The sequence below is a fragment of the Leptidea sinapis genome, chromosome 23, assembly GCF_905404315.1.
Source record: "Leptidea sinapis chromosome 23, ilLepSina1.1, whole genome shotgun sequence".
NCBI lineage: Eukaryota > Metazoa > Arthropoda > Insecta > Lepidoptera > Pieridae > Leptidea > Leptidea sinapis.
In genome coordinates this window covers 2,593,560-2,620,743 of record NC_066287.1, presented here as the reverse complement: position 1 = coordinate 2,620,743, position 27,184 = coordinate 2,593,560, and the positions used below count along the sequence as shown (strand labels likewise).

At 34.8% G+C, this 27,184-nt stretch overlaps 1 protein-coding gene across 2 annotated transcripts in view; it reads left to right on the top strand.

The window, feature by feature from the left end:
• The first annotated feature begins 910 nt into the window (after nucleotides 1-910).
• LOC126971427 (homeotic protein distal-less) overlaps nucleotides 911-27,184 on the top strand; it is a 125,912-nt gene continuing 99,638 nt past the window's right edge. For both annotated transcript variants that reach the window (XM_050817747.1, XM_050817746.1), the window contains exons 1-2: nucleotides 911-1,417; nucleotides 25,834-26,319. In XM_050817747.1, coding sequence (XP_050673704.1) covers nucleotides 25,992-26,319 — 328 coding nt within the window. In that variant the 5' untranslated portion in view covers nucleotides 911-1,417; nucleotides 25,834-25,991. The remainder of the gene's footprint in view (nucleotides 1,418-25,833; nucleotides 26,320-27,184) is intronic.

The following is a 27,184-nucleotide window of genomic DNA, read 5'->3' as shown; positions in this document are numbered from 1 at the left end:
TTTTTTGTCATAGTTGACATTAAAAAGTTCACGCCATTTGTTGCCTCGGAGATGGTATTTGCTATAAACAGATGGATTTTGAAAAAAATTACTGACAGTGTCCTTTTCTTTTGTAGTTACAATTACCAGCGTTTTAATCCTTTATAAAGTATTTTATTTAAACGCGCCACTCTCGCGTCAATCAAAGAAAATAACAACATAAATAATATTATATAAGTGAGAAAATATCTTTACGAATACAAGTAGAATTAACGCTCAAAGTATGTATATTTCACAGTCTCTACAACGAGGAGGTACATAATGGTTTAAAGTAACTTTTGTAATTCATAAAAAAAAAATTAGGAAATCTATCATATCCAACACGTCAAAACAACGATCTTACAGCTCTTGTCCATTTCCAAAATACTCACAAGTGTCAAACAGTTGACTCTAAGTAATAAAACAACCACAAAATACAATGTCCCATAAAAAATTCAACATCGTAACTGACACTACAGAGGGAATCAAAAGAGACCGTCGCTCAAAGAAAAAAAAACGCACACTTCGATAAAAAGACGCAACGTTCGATTGATAGCGGATGTACAGAGCCTTCTGCTGGGCGTGGTCTTAGTAACAGGTTACCAAAGCTCCGAGCACCGCCAAAAAATACCCATAAAAAAATTAATGGCAACATAGGCGCCGAAGATCAATGCGCCGGTACCAGCCCAGACTTGCACGTAGCGTAGGAAACGTAATCGTGGGATCGATCCGCCAATCGGAACTCAGCTACGCCTTTGATGCCGACCGCCTCTAAACAAGCCCCGCCTTTGGTCGACACTAGCGCCAAACCGCTCATACAAGCGGCTTAGTTACGTACTAATTAGAGCGAGAGGGGACTACGCTGGGCCGTGCGTTTTGCGGACAATTTCCTCCAACCGGTCATTAAGTGTTTAAATTCAACAGGAGTTGGTTGTGTCGGGTTTCTTCGGTGGGGAACGCTATTAAAATTTCCACAAACATTATCGTTAATTGGACACTATTTTGTGCTTGTGTGCGGTGCTTTTTTTACAAACATTTGTGACGATTTTTTCCTACTTTGATGACTATCATTTGTGTTCTGTGGTGCGGCGATCCGTTGTGATTTGTGATAACTGCGTAAACTCAACAGACTCTACATCGGAAAATGACTTCAGTGACGTGAAAAGAGAACGAAATAGTTTTGGCGCCCAACTCCATTTCACCGAAATGATATCGCATTTTGTTTCAAATTCTCTAACAGCCTCTTATCTCCGCTAAAGCCTTTGTATCGCTTGCAATATTCAAAAATCCTCTAAAATTTAATTAAAAGTGCTGTGATCGAGGTTATTTTTCATTATACATATTTGTGATCAAAATTTGTGAAGTGATGAGTTGTTATTGAAGAGCATACCAACATACCGTAAGTAAAAATATTTTTTTAATGTGGAAATAATATTTAAATGCGTTTGATGAGCAAATACTTGGCAGTAAATCTTTTGAAAATTAAATTATTATCAACAAAAAATTATTAAAAACTACATTTGTTGCCAAACCAATTAAACATAGTTTTAAGTTCTGAATAAAAGAAATGTAGGTCTACATACCTTCTTAGATATTCCTTGGATTTCTTTGAAAAATCTCAAGAATTCGTTAGTAGAAACTTCTTCAATTTACATGTTTTACAGAATTTCTTTCATTTAACTAGAAATATCTGTAGGAAATTCATGTCTGTATTAGACCCAATTGATTTTATTTGATGACATGTCTTACGATAATTGAAATTTATAAATTCCTTAATGCTATTAAGAATATATTTTGACTTACTTACACTAGTCTTCCCAAGGAGTAAGGCCTAGGTAGAGTTTACTTAGAAAGAGATTGATAGGTCTCTACATAATTCCCATCTGGTTTCTTTTATTCGCATCAAGCCTTTCATACACGCTCTTTTATTCAAAGTACATACCTACTCTTTACGTGGCCCTTTTCACTATACTTCCCCCTATCTGATCGCCTTGGTTGACCTTTCTCAACTTCTTTCATTAACTTGTGCACTCAATCAACTTTGATCTGCTCTATATAATGACGAGACCATCTTATTGTTAATTACTTTAAGCCTTAATATACCTGCGCTTAAAGTACCTACAAAGAGAAAAACAATTAGAAAATATATAATAAACTCTTCCTGATGTCTCTTTTTTGTATCTTTTGCGTTCTCTTAAATAACACAATTTCAATGTTGTAGATAACTTTTTACAATATGATAATCATAATCTAATCCGTACCTATGAATAAAAAAAAACATATTTTTATTAGCTAACATTTAAATAGCATTGAAAACAATTCGTATTAAACATTAAGTTTTCTTCACAATTCAGTATTAGCATCTTCAACATTTAGCTTTTTATATCTATTAATTAATATAAATAATAATTTTTAATTTATATAAATATTAATTTTATGTTACCTATATTATATGTGTGTACATACATAACATAACAAATGCAATAGAATTAATAATTCACTTAATGCTCACGTTGTTTCTGACAATGTCAAATGAGCATAAACACAAAATATGTTTTAAAATATTACATGACAATTTCAGATAATAATTTTTATACTTACTGTCTCAGAGTAAAAATCACATCAATACCAAAAATTTTAATATATATAAATTACGTGACACGTTGTTTGTCCGCGATGGACTCCTAAACTAATGAACAGATTTTAATTGGGATTACTTCATGGAGTGCAGTTTGGTCCAACTTGAGAGATAGGGTAGTTTTTATTTCGATTTGGGACCCATAAATATTTTTATTTTCAATATTTGTTTTGTATGGACATTTTTTCTATGAGAGAATTTAGTGACGCACGGTTTCACAGTTCCGCTGTGAAACAATTTCATTATAACAACAGGGAGCATATTTTAAGAAATAATTCTTGATGTTTTGAAATATTATTGGCAAATTCCTATAAAACTGTTTTTTTTTTATTATCTACAGAACAACGTCTGTCGGGGCAACTAGTATAATATAATTGTTGTTAAGTTTTAAAAATAACCAGATATAAATCTATTTTCAACGCATTCAATTCTTATAAGAATGTTAGGCCTAATAAGAACTACTTACCTTACACTTCAAAATAAAATATCTTCGGTTCAGTTCATGTAATTTGGACAATTTTTAAACATCAATATGTTATTGTATATAAAATAATAATTGTTATGTATACTTGTATAATTTGAGCTGAACGACATGAAATTTTTTTGTATATAGGTACTTGAAGTACAAGTAAAGGTCTAGATGGCTAGGCTTCATAAGATACATAATAGCTTTAAGGGTAAATGTATACACTTCTACAATACAGTCCCAGCCACTGTTCAGGCATTATCTATAAATAAATTTAAATGTTTTATAAAGAAATGGCTCTGTCGTAAATCCTATTACTCCACTGCTGAATATCTAAATGATCGGACAGCCTGGTACTAGATTGTGATTATTTTATAGCGACTGTACAATATTGTATATTTTTATTGAAAAGAGCGCAGAAAAAAGAATGCTGGGAGAGTTTCTTGCGCCGCTTCGTCTCTCTCAGAGCGCCATTTGTTTCCGAAGCGGTAGTAGTATCTAGTAGTATAAGAAATGACATCAAAAAGAATTCTAAAGGAATCAATTTTGAGAAAATAAATGCCTTTTATGCCTTTTGATGTATATTGGCAAAGAATCAGATTAAAAGTACCAAGAATGAAAGAGGTTGTATGAAAGTATTGATGCTAATGAAAGAAGCCAAAAGGTCGATCGAAGATCGAATATACAAATGATTTGAGTTTTCTTTAGTGTTAATTCCGCCAATATTTGTCTTTAAACAATTCGACACGTGTTCGTAGACATTGAGTCTAGCGCCAGATTTTGGCGAGACAACACGTCCTGAGGATGCCTCGTGTAGAGGCAAAACACGAAGAAAACTCAAATAATTTGTATAATTATGGCTTTCCGCAAAGTAACGCCTACTTTAATAAATTTTCCGAAGATCGAATATACGAGAACTCGTTCCTTTCCTTTTATTTTATTACTTATGCCCTTACTTTTGCCCTGTACTTCACCGGGGCATAAAAAGTATAGGGTAGTCCTAGGCCCAAGGATGTCATATGAGGCTGCTAAGGGCATTTACCAGTACTCCTTTGCACAGGATGCCGGCTAGATAGATTATGCGCACCACAATGGCGCCTTTTTCTGTACTGAAGCAGTAATGTGTAAGCATTATTGCGTTCCGGTCTAAAACCTCTTAATTACTTAAAAACCTCAAAAATATAATATCTCCAATGATAATTAATTTGTAACATGAATTCCTAGCCTATAAAACAGAAGACATTTAAAAATAAATTTGACATTCGCATGACAACGAAATAGCACCAAAAAATTTTTTTTAAATTGTGGACGAGTCGAGCAGGATGTTCAGCTGATGGTAATTGAAACGCCTTGCCTATTACAACGCAGTGCCGATCAGGATTCTTGAAAGACCCAAAAATTCTGAGCGGCACTACAACTGCGCTCGTCACCTTGAGAAATAAGATGTTGAGTCTTATTTGCCCAGTAATTTCACTAGCTACGGCGCCCTTCAGACCGAAACACAATAATGGTTACACACTACAGCTTCACGGCAGAAATAGGCGCCGTTGTGGTACCCATAATCTAGCCGGCATCCTGTGCAAAGGAGCCTCCCACTTGTAAATTACATATTCCTTTATATATTAAATAATTTATAATTAATTAATAGGCAGATCCAAACAAAATTATTTTATAACTCAGAAGTGCCAACCCTGACTGCTATGTCGGCACTCATCGCTGTGATCGCCGGCACTTTTCGCCTATCGAGAAGATGTTCTTCTTACAGATCTTATAAATAACAATAATTCCTATAAAAGCTTATAAACGAAAAAAAAGCAAATTGCCTCAGATAGGTTATTTATACGTCTAGATAGTCTCTTGCTGTTAGACTTCCGATAAAAACAGGCCAGGAATATTAGTTTAGTGTACGTTTTCTGTGAGTGTGCGCATTGCTTAAAATAGAGGATAACTCTAAACTCATTTTTTTTCGACGTTTTCACAACTGTCATAGTCTATCTAGTCTTATAAATGATCTAAACAAATAAAATCATGGTCTTCCCATTTCGGATGTTAGTTAATATCCAGAACTTATCTATATGTTATCTCTCTATGATATCTATCTATATGATATCTATCTATATGATATCTATATCTATGTTAATAATTAACGTGATTTTAAGATCCTGTTGCCGTATTACTATTAACAGTAAAAATATATAATTAATTGAAATCTTTAAAATCTAACTAACATATTAAATAGATTATACTCGTAGATAATATATAATATTATTATAATGTTTTTTTGCTATCTGATTACCTACCAATTATTATATTTGTTTTTTGTATATATTTTTAAAATGCTTGTGTACGTGGTATCTTGACACTCAATGGCATCTTTTAAATTCTATTACATTTGATTCAATTCACTTAGAAAATTGACCATATCTCTGGTTTTATCATATCCCTGCGACATATATTAGCATAGATTATTATTATAACGTCCCACCGTTTGTATTTTACGTACCGGAAGACGCAGCGTTGGTAGCCCCCCCTCCCCCCTCAAGAGTCAAACTCAAAAATATTTTAATGACATACATTCAATAGATTGCTCAAAGATAGATTGATTATCTGGTCAAGTTCGCCGGATAGTTGGACGAGGGCAGCGCAGGCTCGATGATCATGGAGATCTTTGTCCAGCAGTGGACCTCTTCCGGCTGATATGATGATGATGATAAAACATTTGCTGTTAGCCGCAAATTATCCACAACTACCAGTGTATTCATATAAGTTGGTGTTTCATGCATATATAGGTACAAAACAATCATATTATATCTTTTGACTGTATTTTCACTGACTTAATTTGCAAATCCGGCTACTACGAAACTCTTTTCATATTTAGGGTGAATATATATCTTATAATACTCAAAAATAATGTGGATTTCTATCGGTAAAAGCATTTTCAGAATTGGTTCAGTAGATCCAGAGATTACTTCCTACAACCGCACAAACTTTACCTTTTTATAAAACGATAGTACCTACCTATATTACATACATATTTTTATTTTTAGTTTTGTCCATAACGAAACCAAACACACGCGACAAACATATATAGCTTGTAAGAAAAATATTTCATTATTAATTGTTCCCTGAAAACTGAAACGATCATTAAAAAATCTATTACAAATAGAAAGCACTATTATAAGGCTGTATTTGATTAGCAAAATTTTACAAATCACTACTATAATATTTGTAAACACAGTTATTAAATTTTTATTGAGTGTGTGCTGTGAATTATGAGAAACTATTGATAATCTGTCTGTCTATACTAATAAACGGAGAGCCAGAATTTTCCTTCGTTTTAATGCGAAAACTACTGAACCGATCGAAGTAATATTTACAACACAAAATGCAGCGTATTTCGGAGATGACTTTCCTACTAGTATTCCTAATAATATCTTCCCTTTCTTGGCGTGCGTCCGTGCAGAATGGGATGTTGCCATCCCAACTTAATGCCTGTCAGTCTTGCCCTGCATGTTTCAGTATGACAACTCTCTCTGTAATCTCTACTCAAACATTTTAACTGAGATAAAACCTTTAGTTGCGAATGCAACGGACAACTAGATACTAGTATTCTTTCTGCCGTGAAGCAGTAATGTGTAAACATTACTGAGTTTCGATCTGAAGGGCGCCGTAGCTAGTGAAATTACTTGGCAAATCAGACATAAAATCTTATGTCTCAAGGTGATGAGCGCAGTTGTAGTGCCGCTTCGAATTTTTGGGTTTTTCAAGAATCCTGAGCGGCACTGCATTGTTATGTGCAGGGCGTTTCAATTACGATCAGCTGAACGTCCGGATTATTTTCATAAAAAAAAACGACTTAGGGATCTTTATGAAAAGAGCAAAAGGTAGGCAATGCTTCTCTTGCCCCAGGTGTTGCATATGTCAATGGGCGGTTGCTTCACCACTCCCCATGACGTGAATCTCTTGCCCGTTTGCCCCATAAGAAGAAAGAAGGTAATTTTATTTTATTCAAGATTCAAAGTAATATGTTAAATCAAGCCGTTACGAGTCATAAAACGATTACGATACAGCGATTACACTCGAGTTTCGACAAAGCGACACACAAATCAATATTAATTATTTATTTACGAATCGACGATGGCTGCTATAACGTATGTTTGCAAATGTCGGGTTTCATTTGAAACAAAGCAATTAAAACGACTTTCAATTATGCACATGTTTTGACATGATACCAATATTCCATGGTAATATTGAGTTTTCTTGGATTCATGGAAAATGTCTCTAAATCATGGTAGAGTTATGAAAAAGTTATATATTATTTGAATACGAAGCATAGATTTTAATATTAAAGCATATTAGAATAATTATCATAGATATTCTTAAAAAGAATCAAAAAAGTCGACCTAGAATATTCTAAAAAAAGGTACATAATACGGCTATAAAAATATAATATTAATATACGTTAAAATCAGACTTTATGGTCTTTTCCTACCCCGGACGGAATATAAAAGAAAAAACAATTCAGCTGTCAAAATATGTCAAGAGACATCTTTCAGAGCAATCTATTTTTAAACATACAATAAAGTTACATAATACATATTATGTTTGGGTAAATAATGTGATAATTACAGATTACCGCATTCAATTATAAAGTTTAATTTTGTATTCAACTTTAGTGTTACCTTAATTGTTTTGGAATTATGTAGGTGTTAAACAAAATTTGGTCGCCATTTTGGATTCTTATATCTTATCGTAAGGTCCTTGTGTGAGCTAAATTACTAGACTAAAGATTTCTGACCAATGAAATCATGATACCTACTGGGATTTCAAGAAGCCAAATCTGAGTCAGCCATAGATATCTAAGTAGAAGGTATTTAATATTTATGGTATGAAAAGTGATAAAGCTAAGTTAGAAATTTCGCCTCCAAGGTGATTTGTAGAGCGAATAAGTACAGATTTAGAAATGGACAAGCTCGTACGAAATTACCAATATTGTTGAACCAAATCTCGAACATTTCTAATACTATTAAAAGGGTTATCTATGCTCTATTATATGATGTTTTAAGTTAAATTTCACATAAAACGCATCTCCCAGCAATTGACGTTCGATCTTGTTACGCAACATCCGTTTTCCCTAAATCGAAACGTAACTTCATCTCAATCGGAACTGTCAATTTGTGTTATAAGAATACATACTTTATATTTTTGACATAAGGTCGCTTCGATCCTATTTGATAGTTATATTCTCTCATGTCAGACAGCATTTGTTCATATCGGTGTAACCTGTTGTAAAAATAAAACATTCAAAACCTATTTTTTATTTAGTTGCTCCATGAAATGTTGCCAGTAGTAGCGAATTCTACAAAATATTCCACAATTCAACATCTGTCATCCGTCATATGGTTGATTTGCGGTGTCCCTGGCTACTTCCAAATACGTACCGAAGTGGTTATACCCTTTTGTTGCTATTTTCGACCCTTTTGGTAATATTCCATTGTATTTCATATAAATATTTCTCTTCTATTATTTGGCTGTTAATTTTACTGTTGCCATTTTGCTTTGTAAAAATATAAATACGTTTTTATATATGTTTTTTATAACCGTTATATATATTCAGCTCTCTTTTATAGGAAAGTATCTTAGATATTTTTTACGTCTAGATAGACTGTGACTGCTGTGGACTGGTCGAAAAAAATAGCGGTGAACAGTTAACCTCTATTTTAAGCAACACACAAAATATAGTGCCTAGCGAATCGCGAGTGTAAGACGTTGCTGTCATGCACTAAAGTAATAAACCTGGCCTGTTGTCTTGCGTTGCCTAACAGCAAGAGGCTCTAACTACGTATAAATTATCTAAGGAAAGTATATTATCATATAAATAGTAGTTACATACAACAATCAACAAATTTAATGGTCGCTCAGAAAAAGAAACTCCAAACAGTCCGTTGAAGTCAGATTCCGCCAAAATCGTATAATGAAAAAAAAATGTGGTGAAAAATTAAGATTTACGTTAGGACTCTTTCACGTATCTTCAAAGAAGACCTGAAGCTCATCATCATCATCATCATCATGATAATTTCAGCTGGAAGACGCCCACTGCTGGAAAAAAGCCTCCCCCAAAGATCTCCACAGCACTCTCCACATTTCTGATTCTTGCAGTGAGACTCCAAGCAAAACCCTCTCCATTGCTCTCTGAGCGACCATGAGTTACATATATGAGAAACGTTTATAATAAAATAGAACCAAATATAATATAAAAATAATAATTACTAATAACCCACCCTTAACTCAATCAAATAGTATTAAGTTAAGGCAGAAATACCACTTTGTATGGGGCATTGGTACTGAAATAAGGTTCTTTGTACATCAGCAAGACATATCTAATATGCCATTACAATACTTACCCCCTTATTCATAATGGTCCGCTAACTTTAAACAGCCGCTTAGGAGTGTTTTTTCTCATTCTGACTTAGGTCAATAGAAGAAGACAGAGTGAGAATTAGCAATGCTTTAAGTTAGCAGACTATTATGAATAAGGGTGTTACTGTTTTATAGTAACAGTTTTTATCTGACTCTGCTAGCTGGTGGGGTTCACGGGATATCATGTTTTTTTTATATTTTATGAAAGTTGCTATGGCAAATAACTAGAAAATAAGCTGTATTTTGTAATTGATTTTGTAAGCTTAAGACCATATAAATGTCTAAAGCGATGAAACCACAATATTCTTTGAAGAAGCATGTTGGAAAACACTACCCCATAGTAGTGTTCCTCAGTATGCATCATCAGTTCTTTCCACCTAAGGGTGATCACTATTTCAATACAGCTCCTTCGAAAAATATGTGACTGTCATTTTGAATTGTCAGATCCTATGTGTTTTAATACCAATTAATTCATTTCCAATTTTTTCTCAGTTCGGGTATTGTTATAAAGAATTCATTTATTTGAATTTCAATCTACTTGTATGACGCCACCAGAGCGGTGCCATTTTCAGTTTTAGGCTAAATTTTTAGCTACCGAAATAGTTGTGTCCGTGCTGTGTTCCGGTCTAAGGCCGCTATCTCAAGAAATCGCCAAAATATCGCATAATTGAAAACATTTCTTGAAGGTTTATACAAAGCTTATAATTTTCAAAAAAATAATTATATATCTACAGAATATGAGAAGAAAATTCATTTTTTAAACTTTTCTATCTTTAATAGATACTTCGAACAAAAATCTGCAAATTACCTCAAACTTTTACAGTTGGAAAATTATTAACTATTTATCAATGCTAATCAACATTACATACTTTTGTAAAGAAAAATTTATTTTGTTTATAATAAATTAAAAATGCTTCTATTTCTCAATGATCTAGTTCTAACATTCACCTTAGCTAGGTTACCTCTGCCCGATTCCGTAGCGATAGTACAACCTGGAGGTCTTGAGTTCAATCTATGTGCTAGGCAAAATGGTATTAGATTCTTCTGTGTCTGGTTTTATGACCGTTATAAGGCAACGAGCCTTGCGCTCACTATGAGGGATATAGAAAAATATAGCTGGCGAAATCTAGATACACCGTGACACAGCTTTAGTGCTTTAGTGCGCAGCAAGCTAGAAACTGTGTGTATGTGTGTGTGTGGAATCCCCAGGGAAGTACTTTTTTTTTATGGAATAGGAGGACAAACGAGCGTACGGGTCACCTGTTGTTAAGTGATCACCGCCGCCCACAATCTCTTGCAACACCAGAGGAATCACAGGAGCGTTGCCGGCCTTTAAGGAAGGTGTACGCGCTTTTTTGAAGATACCCATGTCGTATCGTCCCGGAAACACCGCACAAGGAAGTTCATTCCACAGCTTTGTAGTAGTGGAAGAAAGCTCCTTGTAAACCGCACTGTGGAGGACCGCCATACATCCACATGGTGAGGATGATATCCTAACTTGTGGCGCGTCGTGCGAAGGTGGAATTCGGCGGCTTACGTACGTACTTATGTACTCCTTCTCGAAAAGGTACTAAAAGCTTTTCTTAGGTACCTTTACAAACGTATGTACGGATATGTATCCAACGAAATTTTGTCTGGGTACATTAGGCTACAACCCCCTCGAGGTTAGGCGAAAGTCACAGCATCTCTCAGTTATGTGCAAAGTTCTCAGAGGCAATATAGATGCGACTCACCTATATCGAGGTGTCTCTTTGCTCTCAACGCTCTACTCAAAGCCAAGCCTGGTTGTGATATATTTGCGGATGGATGGCAAAAGATTTTAACAGAGTACTTGCGTTTTTGTGAGAGGGATGGATGAACGGTATTTCGATAATTATTTATTAGTGAATTTAAATATTATCAAAAATTTTATTCAAATAAAACAAATCTTATAACTATATTTACAAAACTATGATTGCATTACATTAAAACTATCATTACGGGGAAACTTACCAAGAATACAAGCAGCATTTCCGCGTTGAAGCTAGGCTGATCCGTTGACCGAAATAGCTGCCAGCGCTTGGGTTTCCAGTAGCCTTATTGAAGTGCGAATTATTATAATTCTTCATTATAGTAAATATTGTATTTATTTACCATTATTTGTGTAATATGTAAGCTTTAATGTTGTTTGTTTGTAATTAATTACTTACTTTAATATTGTAATTGGCTCACACCGTTTTATTAAAGTATAAATGAAGTAATAAATACCAGTACTTTTCAGTCAAGGGCGAAAATTGGTGTGTTTCATTTTGATTTCGTTGAGTTGAGAAGATGTGTTTGCGGTAGTTCCGCATTATGACACGTGTTAAGTCAACCAAGGTGTGGAAGGAGCTTCCTTCAGCGGTGTTTCCAGGACGATACGAAATGGGTACCTTAAAAAAATCGCGCACACTTTTCTAAAGGGCCTGCTCTAGTGATTCATCGAGTGTTAACATCAGGTAACTGTAGAACTTACTTGTGCGGTGTTTCCAGGACGATCTAACATGGGTACCTTCAAAAAAAGCGCGTACACCTTCCTTAAAGGCCGGCAACGCTCTTGTGATTCCTCTGGTGTTGCAAGAGAATTTGGGTGGCGGTGATCACTTAACACCAGGCGACCCGTACGCTCGTTTGTCCTCCTTTTTCCATAAAAAAAAAGGTAGTCCTCACTTCAATGTCATAAAATCAGCGAATTCCTATAGGATACAAACCGAACTCTGATTGTATTAGTAAAACCGTTAGACTAATATCATAAGATAATTATTATAAGAAATACAAACATCAAATCAATGTATCGAATCGTAAAATATCAATTAATTTTATCACTGAAGTTATTAAATGCGTAAAATTGATAAATATTGGCGAGTTCATGTGCAAAACTCGTTTGTTAAGCTTTCCTTGCTGACCTACATAATACCAATAAACTTGTAATAACAAAATGAGAAATATTATGCAGATATTTATAACAGATAGAATGGTTAGTGACCCTGCCTACTGAGCTAGAGGTCCCGGGTTCGAATCCCGGTAGTTGCAAACATTTATATTATGAATATGTTTGTTTCTGAGTCATGGATGTTTATATGTATTTATGTATGTTTAAGTAAGTATATTGTATCAAATATATCATTGTCTTATTATATTACAGGCTATGCCTAATTTGTGGCAAGATGATTTGTGTAAAATTGTGTCAATATCATTATTATTTATCATACATATGTGTTTACACTTTGTGTTAAATATTCTTGATCCCATTGTTATAAAAAAGTTTTTCCAGTTGCAAACTTGTTTCAAGCGTTACAATGTTATTGTTACAATATTATTATATTACTATTAATTACGATAATCCCAGTTAAGGCATAATAAATAATTATATATATTCAACAAAATACACATAGGTATTAATTATCCTTCAAACATAAATTTCATATGTTTTCTATAAAATCTGTACCTTTATTTAGATTTATTCCAGAATTACAAAATGCACAATATGTGAGTCTGACAAAATGTTTTACTATACGGGAAATAATATGCCTTGATACCATAGAAATAGTTTATTCCACAGGTTGGGTGTCCGACATTGAGTTGTGAAGTGCAATAGTTTTTCGTATTACTTTTAAAATGCAAGAATTACGTTACATATATCGGCATTGTGCTGAAACTCACGGTAAATACCATTCCATGTTGCAGTACCTATAAATAAACATTTTTTTATGAATAAACGTTCAAAACTTCAAAACGTTCACCTAATAGTAAAGAATGCGTCCTACCCATTACCGCTCAATGCAGTACCTCCCAGGATTCTTTATCGAACTCAAAATTCTAGAGTGGCATTGCAATTACGCTCGTCACTTTAAGACAAGATATTAAGTCTCTTTAGCTCCGTAGTTTTAGGCTTAGACAATAAGGGACGAGACGAGCAGCTCGTTCAGCTGATGGTGATTGGAACACCCTGCACATTGCAATGCAGTGCCGCTCAGGATACTTGGAATTCTGAACGGAGCACTATAATTGCGCTCGTCACTTTGAGACATAAGATGTTCAGTCTCACTTGTCCAGTAATTTCATTAGCTATGGCGCCCTTTAGAATGAAACACAGAAAACTTCACATTAGTAATAGGTGCCGTTGTGGTACCCATGATCTAGCCGGCATCCTGTGCAAAGGAGCCTCCCACTCGTAAAACTACTAGCTAGGGTGCTCTTCAAATCGAAACACAATAGTTTTCCCACCTATAGTTTGATATATGGTATTTATAACGGCTTATCTCTGCAACTCGACGACTGTGCGCCTAGTTTGCGTGTGTGGGAATATATTTGTTATTTCTGCGATCCCAACGTCTCCAGAAACCTCAGCAACCTCTCCTTCCTAAAGACATCCGGGAGTGTGTTTGGGCTGACAAGATGTTGAGCCCGGTAAGTTAATACACTTAGACAGTGCAAAAGTACATGCGCAGCCATTTCCTCTGCCACCATGTAGGCAATTATTAACAATATTAAATAAATGTTTCTTATGAGGACTGTGATCAGTTGGGGCTATCTACTACCGTTATCTGTCTAAGTTAAATTCTATTAAGCTTGCTAAGGCGATTTTCCATATTGGGATTAATATTGGGGAGTGTATTCCGTGCTTGTATAGAGTCCTCTAGTGTAGTGGTACCATCCTAGCAGGTATTCTGTGCAAAGAAGCCTTTCGATTGTCCATAATTGGGCTAAATATAATTTATAAGGTCCTTTTTTCGAGGCAACGACAACGGCACCAAACATCCAATGCATTAGATATGTCAGAGAGTAAAAAAATATTAATATTGTTTAATAAAGCAACGGTTATGAAAGCCACGGCTTTGTTTGCGTGTACCAGGGACTTAGAAACGTCAAAATCATGTATATCTTCTTAGAATAGGATTGCGTGAGATAGCTATCACCAATACTAGAACAAAAAGTGTTGCTTTACTCATTAACTTTTTCTCCCTGCAAACTGTCATTGAGAAAGTTATTTTGATATAATTATACGGGTCAGGTGTGTTTGTTATAGGTACCATGTTAAAAGTAAAACAGATATCACATTATTATAAAATATATATTCTATGGAAGATCTTTTTTTATCTTTAAATAATTACATTCCCTGCATCGTCTCGTAGTTTGTATATTTTAAGTGAAATAATAAAATTACTAAATTTATTTATCATTACTAACATTAAATAATAATGAAAAACTATTTGGTGAGTAAAACGAAAAAACTGTTTAATATGCTGTCTTAATCTGATCGTAGATACTCTTAGAATAAAGAAAATAACAACAAGATTACATTTGAATTTGGAACCTGTTATAAATATTGTGTACCATTGTGACAAACTGAGTTGTTCTCGATGTCTCCTGACTCTGGAGAGCAAACTGTGCTGACGCGGGACATTCAGAGTCTTTCTCTGAATGTCCCGCGTCAGCGCAGCTAAAAAGCTGGGTTCCGTCACCAAATTTAATGCGCAAATATAGTTTATATAGGATTATATAAGAAGAAACAATACTTCAAGCCGGCCCACATTCTAGCGCTCTACAAAGCGCAGGTCCGGCCACACAAGAAATATTGCTGTCATCTCTGGTCTGGCGCACCCCAGTATCAGCTCGATCCATTTGACCGCGTGCAACGCAGAGCAGCTCGAATTGTCGCGGACCCAGTGCTCTGTGAACGGCTGGATCACTTGGCGTTGCGTAGAGACGTCACTTGTGTGTCTTCTACCGCATTTATCACGGGGAGTGTTCCGAAGAGCGGTTTAACCTGATTCCTGCCGCCGAATTCCACCTTCGCACGACACGCCACAAGTTAGGATATCATCCTCACCATCTGGATGTGTGGCGGTCCTCCACAGTGCGGTTTTCAAGGAGCTTTCTTCCACGTACTACAAAGCTGTGGAATGAGCTTCCTTCCGGGACGATTCGACATGGGTACCTTCAAAAAAAGCGCGTACACCTTCCTTAAAGGCCGGCAACGCTCCTGTGATTCCTTTGGTGTTGCAAGAGATTGTGGGCGGCGGTGATCACTTAAAAACAGGTGACCCGTACGCTTGTTTGTCCTCCTATAACATAAATAAAAAAAATAAAAAAGAAACAAAATTACCAACATAGCTGAGATGGTTGCGAAACTGAAGTGGTAATGGGTAGAGCACAAAGCTCGCATAGATGTTAAGTCCTCAAATGGCGACAACGTACCGGAAGGTAGTGTTGGTAGGCCTCCTACATAATGGACTGATGATCTGATCAAGATCGCCGGAATAGGTTGGATGAGGGCAGCGCAAGACCGTGCGTCATGGCGATCTTTGGGGGAGGCATTTGTCCAGCAGTGGATGTCTTCCGGCTGAAATGACGATGATAGGTTATGTAACTGTTTATAACTAGAGTCGTGAATAATATTTAATTGCACGGCCCTATTTATGACTTCTGTGGATTAACGATACCACTCAACGCTGAGACTGTATATAATATCTAGGTTTTCAGGAAAAAACAAAGCTTTTTCACCCTAACCCTTTATTTACTGCTGGCAACAAAAAGTCAACTTAGCGTCAACGGCGCAAGCGTCGTAAAACTTTTTGCAGTATTTCAATCTAAAATTACCTTTTAATAGCAATTTTTTGCATCGAAATATTGTAAATTATCGATTATCGAGGCCAAGTTATGTTTTTATTCGGGCAGCTGTGCGGGTCACTACAATATGCACATGTTATTAATTTTATTAACGGATTAATTCGCATCGGAAGTATGCTAGTAGCAATTGCTCGAGGCTTCTACAGTTAATAGATCGATAGAATTAAAAATACACTAACGCATTTATAGTGTACCTATAAAATATAAATTTATTATGTTAAATACGCTTTTCCCTCACAACTCTTATCAATGGTAATAAATAAGTAATCTAATTACATTATAAACTAATGTAATCTTAATAGAATTTAAATGTATTTATTGCAATCATAAAACATTCGTTATTAAATTATATAAGACTTAAATCAATTTTTCCAAAAATTTTTAAGTACGAAATTGTAAATAATATCATTATTGAATATAATATAATTTAATAGAATAACATTTATTTACCATAGTGTGTGTAAAGTTGATACGACATGGGGAGAAGAGTTAATAAGAAACTCCCAGCCCATCTTTTAAATCATATAAAAAGTTAGCCTATTTTATCTAATATAATACTATTTTTGGAGGCCTGAGCAAAACCAGACAAGAACCACGGATCATTATAAATACATTATTCGAATTATAGATAAAATCAATATTAAACAAAAAATTGCAATTTTCACCAGTATTCAGCCTCATTTCTCCACAATGTCGTACCCTGTAGCCAGCCTCTCTTTTTCAGTTAGTTTCTAAGACTTTTTTAAGTAATGGACAAAATTTTACTTTCGAAAGCACACTATTGACATTTTCAGGTTGAGTTGTTTATTCGTACAATGTATTTTTCCATTCTGCCTTCAAAAACTATATAATTTACTATCTATAGTTAGCCTTCTTTGTCAAAGAAGCTTTAATATATTTCTTTAATTTCTGCTCAGTGAGTCCTAGTATATTATGAGGTATTTTATTATAAATCAATATCTCAGTGGGCAGGAAAGGTGCACTTGAAGCTGATAACATTACCTCTATGTACGGCCCAACAAATCATGTGACAGAGGTACTTACCAGACCTTGGGCTATCTGTCAAATCGGTAACACGCCTGGTTAACTCTATGAATTTTAGTGCTGATGAAACCCAAGGTCACTTCGTCTCCACTTCAAGGGGAACAAATATGTATACATCACCGAGTGATGCGCATTTTCTTTGCTTTATTAAAAACCAGCAGTTCTTGCTTCATCTGCATTAGCCAGTATAACCACATTAGTTGTTGTTCCAATGCAGGCAGTATATTTATAAAAGAATCATGTATCTCTCATCGCTATGGAAGCGTATGTAAGAAAAGTTTTCGCTAGATTGCATAGATTTGAATTATGTAGATTAATATTGCATTATTGCATACGGAAAATCTCATGGAATTGCTGTGGTGTTGGAAAAGGAGGCAATCAGGCAAGAGACTTTCGTCGCAGCCGCCCATGGACATCCGCAAAACCAGGGTTCAAGAGATGCTATGCCGGCTTTTAAGGGGGCTGTATGTTTGAAGGTGCCTGAGCCGTATCGGTTCGGTAAAACTGCGGTCGGTTATTGATTCCATAAAGTGGCTGTACGAGGCAAGAAGTTCTTCGTAAAACGCGAGATTGTGGAGCCAGTCGTCAACACGATGCTGATGAAATTTCCAGTGGTCGAATTTGGCTGCTGGTGTCAATCTGAACAACTGCCCTGAGCAGTCCCCGTGATATATGCGATAGAAGATGCGGAGAGAACCCACATCTCTACGCAACGCTGAAGAATCAAAGCCAAACAGAGATGACTTGATCGTCGATGATTCGAGCCTCTCTTTGTTGTTTGCGGTCAAATGGATGGAATAATGCTAATCCATAAAAAAAACTAAAATAGCAATCGCAGTCCAAGGCCTGAAGAATATCGAATAGGGATTTAATTGAACGAGCAACGGGCACATCAAATAGAAATCTAATATCAAGTCAGATCCAGTATCGTCATAAAACTGGACATGAACGCCGTAATTAAATTAAAAAGTTTAACTTCAAACACACCGGCTAACGGCAACAGATGATAACCGCGACCAATTTTAATATTTTTGATCGTAAACATGGCACGCGAAGGAAAAAACATATTGTGGCTTGTGTTACTAATTAATAGAGTAGGTACATGCAATTATGACACGAATCTTTATATTATACTCTTTGTACTTGATGTTCTCTTTGCTTTGTTGTGAGAGAGAAAGTGCTAAGGATCTAAGGTTATAAATCTTAAAAATGTATTAAAATATTTATATAAACTATCATTACGGGGAAGTGTACCAAGAATACTGGCAGCATTTCAGCTAGGCTGATCCGTTAGGTTAGGTCCGAAACGAAATACTTCCAGCGCTTTGGTTTCCAGTAGACCGATTGAGTTGGTTAGATAGTACTTAGTACATTCTCCACGCCATTGCCATTCCATGGGCATGTAAGTAATTTTTTTTTTATTTATTATTATAAGGGGTAGTTTTAGTAGGGTACCTAGCTATGGTACAGTGGCCATAAATGCAGTTCTTTCAACACCAAAGCTATCGTTACTCTTGTAATATTATCTGGTGTTACAATAAAATATCGACATACTTATCTTTTGCCGATTAATTTCATTTCACTGACTTCGTTTTTAGGGGGATTAAATGGGCAAGTGGTAAAATTGAGTGAAAGTACTGTGGATAAAAAGTTATTGATAATACAAACTGTAGCGAACTCTTGCCATTAAGAGAATAAAACTACTAAAAGGGCTATTATCTTTGAACACTAACTGCTTTACAAATAAAGTAGACTATATCGCTGACAATACTGTTAATACAATGATAATTCTGAAGTTTACCGAATGTCAAGCAGCCTTGCAAGTAAACGCGGGAAACGTTATACGTCCGAATAAATCATATGCGAAATGTATTTTTTTTATGAAAAGAACGAGACGACGAGAGTAGGACGTTCAGCTGAAGGTGATTGATACGCCCTGCCCATTACAATGCAGTGCCGCTCAGGATTCTTGAAAAACCCCAAAAATTCAAAGCGGCTCTACAACTGCGCTCGTCACATTGAGACGTAAGATATGAAGTCTCATTTGCCCAGTAGTTTTCAACAGCTACGGCGCCCTTCAGACCGAAATACAATAATGTTTACACATTACTACTTCACGGCAGAATTAGGCACCGTTGTTGCACTCCCACTGCTGCAGGAAGTATGTTTTTAGGGACAAGAAGGCCAAACGAGAATATGTGATACAGGTCATCTGATAGAACGTGATCAACACATCCCATAAACTCCAACCAAAGGAATCACTAGAGCGCTGTCGTCTTCTTGTAAATTCAATAACCGAAAACACATCGAATCGTCGGTTTTTTGGAATTCTTATATTACTACCAACTTGAACAAAAGTAGCAGTAGGATTAGCGTAAGATATAAAATGAAAGGGCAACTCTTCGACGTAAACATATAAATAAGGACAGAAGCAATAAAATTTAATTCATTGAGGCATGGAGAGGGGCTCATGGGAACACGAGTTCAACAATCAAATAGCAATTTCAAGGCACGGTTCGTTGAACATAGCCATCTAACTTATTACTATTTAATTCGCTTTTAACAAGAAAGCTCGAATTTATCTTTCGTCTAACATAATTAATCGAGTTAGTAATAATAATACTTGAGAATAAACCCTTATTTCTGAAATTCTTACATACAGACTTTTTCTCAAGTAAGTTACTTTATTCATAGTATTTTCTAATATTAACGCGAGTGTTACACATTTAAATAAAATACTTTTGAAGGATTAAGACGCGTGTAATTTTAACTGTGTTTTTTACATTAGATTTTTGCGTAAAATTAATATTTATTTTTATTACAGTTAACCCGACGTTTCAAGACCTTTCCAGATCTCGTTTTCAGGGGGACATCGGGTCGAGTCAACTAAAATAAAAATAAAAATGTAAATTTTACGCAAAAATCTAATGTAAAAACTCAGTTAAAATTACACGCCTTTTAATCCTTTAAAAATGTTTTATTTACTTTATTTATAAAAAAAACTACAGTTATAACTATATTTACAAGACTATGATTACATTAAATTAAGACCATCATTACGGGAAAATGTACCAAGAATACTGGCAGCATTTCCGCGTTGGATAGCTAGGCTGATCCGCTGACCGAGATAGCTGCCAGCACTTGGGTTTCTAGTAGCACTATTTAGGCCCGTAGATAGTACTTTATACGTTCTCTGTGGATCTGTGCCCCACAGGCCAAGAGCCTGGACACCAAAGATTGACTCACTGAAACCGACATATTTGCGATGTTGTTTTCGGCAGTTGAAGTCTTCGACATGAGAAGGAGCCAGAGTGTTGACGTAAGTCGCGTTCCACACCAGCGCCCTTCCCTGTGTCTTTATATTAGAACGCTTTCCATCGCGAAATTTGGCTCTAAATAAAGCTGGTATATTAAAGCTGTAAAAGCCCTGTGGATGACTTCATTAATACTGGCATGACGACTGATACGGCCTGCCCATTTAAGGTAGGATAGCCCATCACAGACCACCAATTTAAATATAATTTAACTTCACAAATAATATGTCTTATTTCAAATTTCACTTACATTATATAAGAGAATACAATGCTACTAAATACTGTAAGGTAAACGAAACATCGGGATAAATTAGTAATGTTAAATTTAACGTATGATTTAAATATAATTAGGCACACATTTGTTCTAAAACATCGCCTGTTAAACAAATTGACCCACAAAAGGCATTGACAGACGATAATTTTAAATAGTTTACACCAATTAGTTGGTTGTAAACATTATTATTACAGAAACGCTCAGACAAACAAACAAAATAAAAAACTGATTGACCCGACCGAGACCTAAGCGCCGGCGAACTAATGAACGATAGAGTAAAATATATGCTACCCTAATGTGTTGGAAAGAGATAGACGATGTTGTAATTAACTCAAAGAACTTGCCGAAAAGGGGTTTAGGGTACCGTAGAGTAGTATAAAATCTCACAATGATTAATTACTAAAAAATGCAGTTAGTTAAAAATATAAAAAATTAATTTGCATAAGTTTTGATTGATAAATAAAGTGCCTCGTGACGCGATAGAGAAGTGATAACTTAATTAAACTTATATAAGTTGAAGCCTAGGTTATAACTTAAGTTTTATGTATATTAAATATGATAATGTAAGGAAAGTATATTTATAGAGTCAGAAGATGTAACTACATTTTGAAAGACATAAGTATCAGAAATAAAAATTTATTAATAATATATCCGTTTAAATGGTATTGTGTGGTAACTGTATATTTTATTAAAATAGAGCAAAAGAAGAATGCTGGTAGAGTTTCTTGCGCTGTTGCTTCTCTCTCAGAGCGCCATTTGTATCAAAGCGAATTCTAAAGGAATCAATTTTGAGAAAATAAATGCCTTTTAACGTTACATTTACTTAAGGCTTTCACAGAAGATTTTCAACTGACGAGATTTGTCTATTATTTTTAATAATTGGATCAAAATGCTTTTAAACTTACTCAATCTCTCTTTACTAGTGTTCTTCATGTAATAATAGATTTCCAAGTTGTTGTATTCTTTGATATCTATGTATTTCATCTGGTATTCAAGTCATTAGAGTATATATCCGAAGTTGCAACGAACACTGTTCTAAAATTTAAATAAATAACCTTTTTAAAGGATTTATCATTATTATGTGTTATATAGTTACATTTTTACTATCATTTTAGCTAGCCCGATGTTTCATGACGTTTTAAGAGCACGTTTGGGGGTCAGTTACACGCGAGTTAATCATTTAAAAAGTGTTTTATTTAAATGTGTAACACTCGAGTTAATCAAAGAAAACACTGAAAACAAAGAAAAGACTTATTTATTTTAACACAAATAAAATTTTATGAACTATGCGGGACTCGAACCCACGACCTCTCGCGTTTCGTGCGAATGCTCTCCCGACTGAGCTAACCTTTCGAGTGACGTATCGTCATAAAATCTTGTTTTAAAATTCTATTTGTGTATTAATCCCAGAAGTGAGGGTTATCACTTAAAAAACATAACAAATTGTTTATTTATTTTAATTTTATCATTACAGTAGGTATAGTATTATTTAGAGTGTCTCTAAAAAAGCTAGGACGAAAATTTAAGACTGAAGGCGTCATGGATTTCTTTTTACAGAAAGCTATAGAAATGTACACTTTGTTCGTTTTATATTTACGTATTTTTTTTTAATTTTACATAAGAGGGGGGGTAAATGGGCAAGAGGCTTACGTGGTAGAAGTCGTGAGGCAACCGCCCATGGACACCGCAACACCAGGGTTCCAGAGATGCGTTGTTGGGAGTATGCTCTTTGAAGGTTCCTTAGTCGTATTTGTTCAGGAAAACTGTAGCCGGTAATTGTATCTACAAAGTGGCTGTCCGAGGCAAGAAGCTTCTAGCAGAACTCGCGGTTGTAGAATGCCAGATGTCTACATGATGAGGTTGGTATTATGCTGCTGGTATCAACCTGGACAACTCCTCTGAACACTACCCGTGATATATACGGTAGAAGACGCATGGATAACAAAAAAGAACTTTATTTAAAAACAATAACGGGTTGCACTCCGATAGTGCCGGCAGTAGTGAAAAATTTAACATTAAACATTACCTAATAATTTCACACGAATTGCTTTATTTACCAGTATAAAAGTACTATCACATATGTGGTTAAAACAATATTCATTTATTGCGCTATCTTCCACAAAAATGATAATTTATATTACATAAAAAATTAACACTTCAGGACTATTATTTTACATTAAAAAGTTTATCTCTCAGAAAAATCAACTTTCATCCATAATTTCAACAACTGTCTTACAAATTTTCGATCAGGTCACGTGTCATGACGCGAGTTTAACATTTTATACCCATCCCAAGAAAAGTGCTCAGCGCTAATGCAGTCATTCAAAAAAAATGAATAATTTATATTAATTTCTGTACGGAACCACGCACAAATAGAGTCGTGATCTTTTTATACAGGTCAATTGTTTTAAGGTTTAACTTTTCTCGCGTTGGCTTTTGAGAAATGGTTCTTTGAAAGGCTATCGCTATACAAAATTAGTTTCTTTTTGGGATCATAGACCACCAGTGGTTATATTATGAGGTATTTGTGATGGTTTTATCAAAGTAATTCGTTAATTTAATAATAGTTTAAGATAAGCTAACATTTACAAGTTTCCTGGAATATTATTGTTTTTATCACAACAATCTAGATGTATCAATATTTTTGTTAAATAAACAAGAGACCATTTTGAATCTTGGCACCAAAAACAATAGTTTTTATAGCATAGTTATGACACACACGGTCTAACTTTTTACTGCATATAATAGCTATTTATGACAAAGAGCTCGCTGACGGATCGTCTAGTCTTAGATAATTTATACTTCTAGATAAAGCCTCTTCCTGCTAGACAACCCATGAAAACAGGCCAGGTTTATAACTTTAGTATGCGTGACAAGCTACGTCTTACACTCGCGATTTATATGCCACTTTGACTTAGTGTACGTTGCTCAAAATAGAGATGTAACTATCAACCTCAATCTTTTTTGACGTATTTACCGCTGTAACAGTCTATCTAGACGTATAAATAATTATCTAAGTAATAATAAAAATAGTAAAAACACACTTTGGTTGAAAAGATAATAGTTGAAATTTAAAATGAACATCGATTCCTGCTTTATCGACGAGAGATGAAAAAAATATATAAATTAACAAAAATCTTATTTTGCAAATTGAAAAATGGAATAATTTTATCAATTAAATGTATTGTCATCGGTCCTCGATAAATCTACGAAGTTTGACTGAAATCCGGCGGTTTAAAGTGGGTCTAAATCGCGCCCAAATGAGTCGGTTACAAACATACATACATGTGAAGCTAATAAAGAGCGTGTCAAAACTAAATCAAAGAGTATGCTAAGCCTACAATCAGCTATGTTTTACTTAAGTAAAGGCTAAGTACGCTCTAACGATCTTAGCTTAAGTTACTTAAGCGTAACAAGAATTTTTTATCGAATCCGCCCACAGGGGTCAGCTGAGTTCGAAGATTATGGAAACCAATTTATACACGGTCCATTGACGATGGCCAAGAGGTCCGTTATCTATAAAACTGATTTTGTGTTTTCGTAACGAACGAATATATTTATTAGATACTAAATATTTTTTTATTTTTATTAAAATAAGGGACAAGACGAGCAGGACGTTCAGCTGATGGTAATTGATACGATGTAGTGCCGCTCAGGATTCTTGAAAAACCCCAAAATTTTCTGAATGGCACTACAATTGCGCTCGTCACCTTGAGAAATAAGATGTTAAGTCTCATTTGCCCAGTAATTTCACTAGCTACGGTGGCGTTCAGACCGAAACAGAGTCATGCTTACACATTACTACTTCACGGCAGAAATAGGTGCCGTTGTGGTACCCATAATCTAGCTGTCATTCCGTGCAAAGGAGCCTCCTACAGTTTATATATATATATATTTAGCCTGATCTCACTCGGGTTCATATTGAATCTTGTGGCTATACCGGTAAGAGATAAATCAAATCAAATCAAAATCAATTCATATGTGCGTTTATTCGACGCTGTACTAGGTCGGCAACGCTTTTTTGATTTCTCTGGTATTCCAAGCGAGTATGGGATAAGGTGAAACTGTTTAATGAAATAAATAAGAAAACAAACAAATGGGGTTTCTTATTTCATGGTGGGATTTAAAGACTTTATGAGAAGATTCCACCTGGTGCTGTTTGTGGATGCAATTACTAATTGTGACAGTAATCAATTTCATTCAATTCATTTATTAATATATAATATATTAAAACACATAATAAGAATAATAATACAAGTTTTACTTAAAAGCTAGTTAACAATGTGCCTGAACTAGGTAAACCTGGGTTTCAGGCGTAAAGAGCTTATATTAAAACAAAATAATCACAGAAAAGAAGAAACTTAATAAAGTAAAAAGGTATAAATTAATTATAAGTTAAGTATATAAGTAAGCAATGTCTTCAAAGTAATACCTATTAACTAATACAAATAAAATATAGATGATGTAAATTTTAACACTATTTGTAATTTTTCTGTATCTTCATAGGACATAGGTTCACGAAGTATCCTTACACAAACAATGAATTCAAGCTATAAAGGTTGATGTATCGAATATACGATAATTTATATTTATACAGTAAATGCAATATTACTTTTTATGAAATAATTTATATAATTTAAACACGATTCATATATTGGATGCAGCATCTTACAAACTAATTTGTTATGTATATTACAGCCATTGTATAATACTCATTTTTATTGAAAAGTGTGGACGTCGAGTTTCTTTTATGTTCCTCTGACAAGCTCTACTTTATACAATCATACGGTAAATTCAGTAATTTAAAAGAAATATTTGTAGTGATGATTCAAAAGCGCTTAATTTAAGCCTAATTAAATTAAGTTTATTTGACTTTGAATTTGAGGTAGAGAAAATTACTAAAACATTTCCGACCAATGCTTTATCGACCTGGAAATAAAAAAAAATGTATTGATCCTCTTCCTTATATGCATTATTTCGCATTTTGATTAAATATTTTCTTTCGCAGGCTGAAACAGCGGCAGAATACACTCGGAGCACCAGAAATCCTTCAAAATTACCCGAATTCAATCCCCACACGTCAAAACCAACACCCTGAGTTTCTCTGATCCATTTGGGCCTCCTCAGTCTTCGGACGGAGGGGGCCCGTCTACCCCCCAGCCGGCTATGACCACCCAAGAAGCCTTAGAACACCATCACCACTTAGGGGGGAACCAAACTCCGCACGATATATCCAATTCAGCGAATTCCACACCAACAAATGTATCGTCTAAATCAGCTTTTATTGAGCTGCAACAACATGGGTATAGTTTTAAGGGGGGATATCAGCATCCCCATCATTTTGGGAGTCCGGGTGGTCAGCAAAATCCTCATGAAGCCTCTGGGTTCCCAAGTCCTAGGTCCTTAGGTTATCCTTTTCCTCCCATGCATCAAAATACGTATGGGTATCACTTAGGTTCCTATGCTCCTCAATGTGCAAGTCCACCTAAAGATGGTAAGTCTATAAATTTTTTAATTTTTTTGTAAAACATAATAGCTTAGATAATTAATACGTCTAGATATAGTCAAACAAATAAAAAACAGGCCAGGAATGTTAGTTAAGTGTACGTGACAAGCTACGTCTTACACTCGCCATTTATGACACTGTGTTAGTGTGCGTGTATTGCTTAAAATAGAGGTTAGTTCTAAACTCAATTTTGAACCTAATATCAATGAGACAGAATAAGTCATTATATATATTATATATTAGTGGCAGGTTTCCTCTATTTTTCGATTTTTTTCTAAGCAGCACATATCTGTGTGATCTCAATAGTTTTAAATTTGGAGTTTGTGTTTGCCTAACGTATAAAATATACAATACCCGTGTAGATTTATTTACATGGCAAACTAAACTAGAATCATCTTTTGTTTATAAATTCTAGGATTCTTTTTGTGCGAAAATCTATTCTTACTTGAATGCGTTTGGCCTGAGTACTTTATACATAAAATACATTACAACCACTAAGATTAGTATTTGGAAAAAAATCATATAGGTACAGATAATTTTATTACATGTAAAAATTTAAATAAAACAATTTTAAAGGATTAAAACGCGTGTAATTGTAACGGTAAAAACATTACATGTTTGCGTAAAAGTTACATTTTTATTTTAGTTAACCCGACGTTTCAAGACCTTTCCAGATCTCGTTTTCAGGGGGACTGCAGATGAAGTGAGTCAAAGATAGTATTTGTCGAAGTTGTCATTATGAAGTTTAGCGCCATTTATTTCCTCGGAGGTGGTATTTGCTGTACACAGATTTCCTTTAAAAGTGTTTTATTTAAATGTGTAACACTCGCATTAATAAAGAAAATACTACATG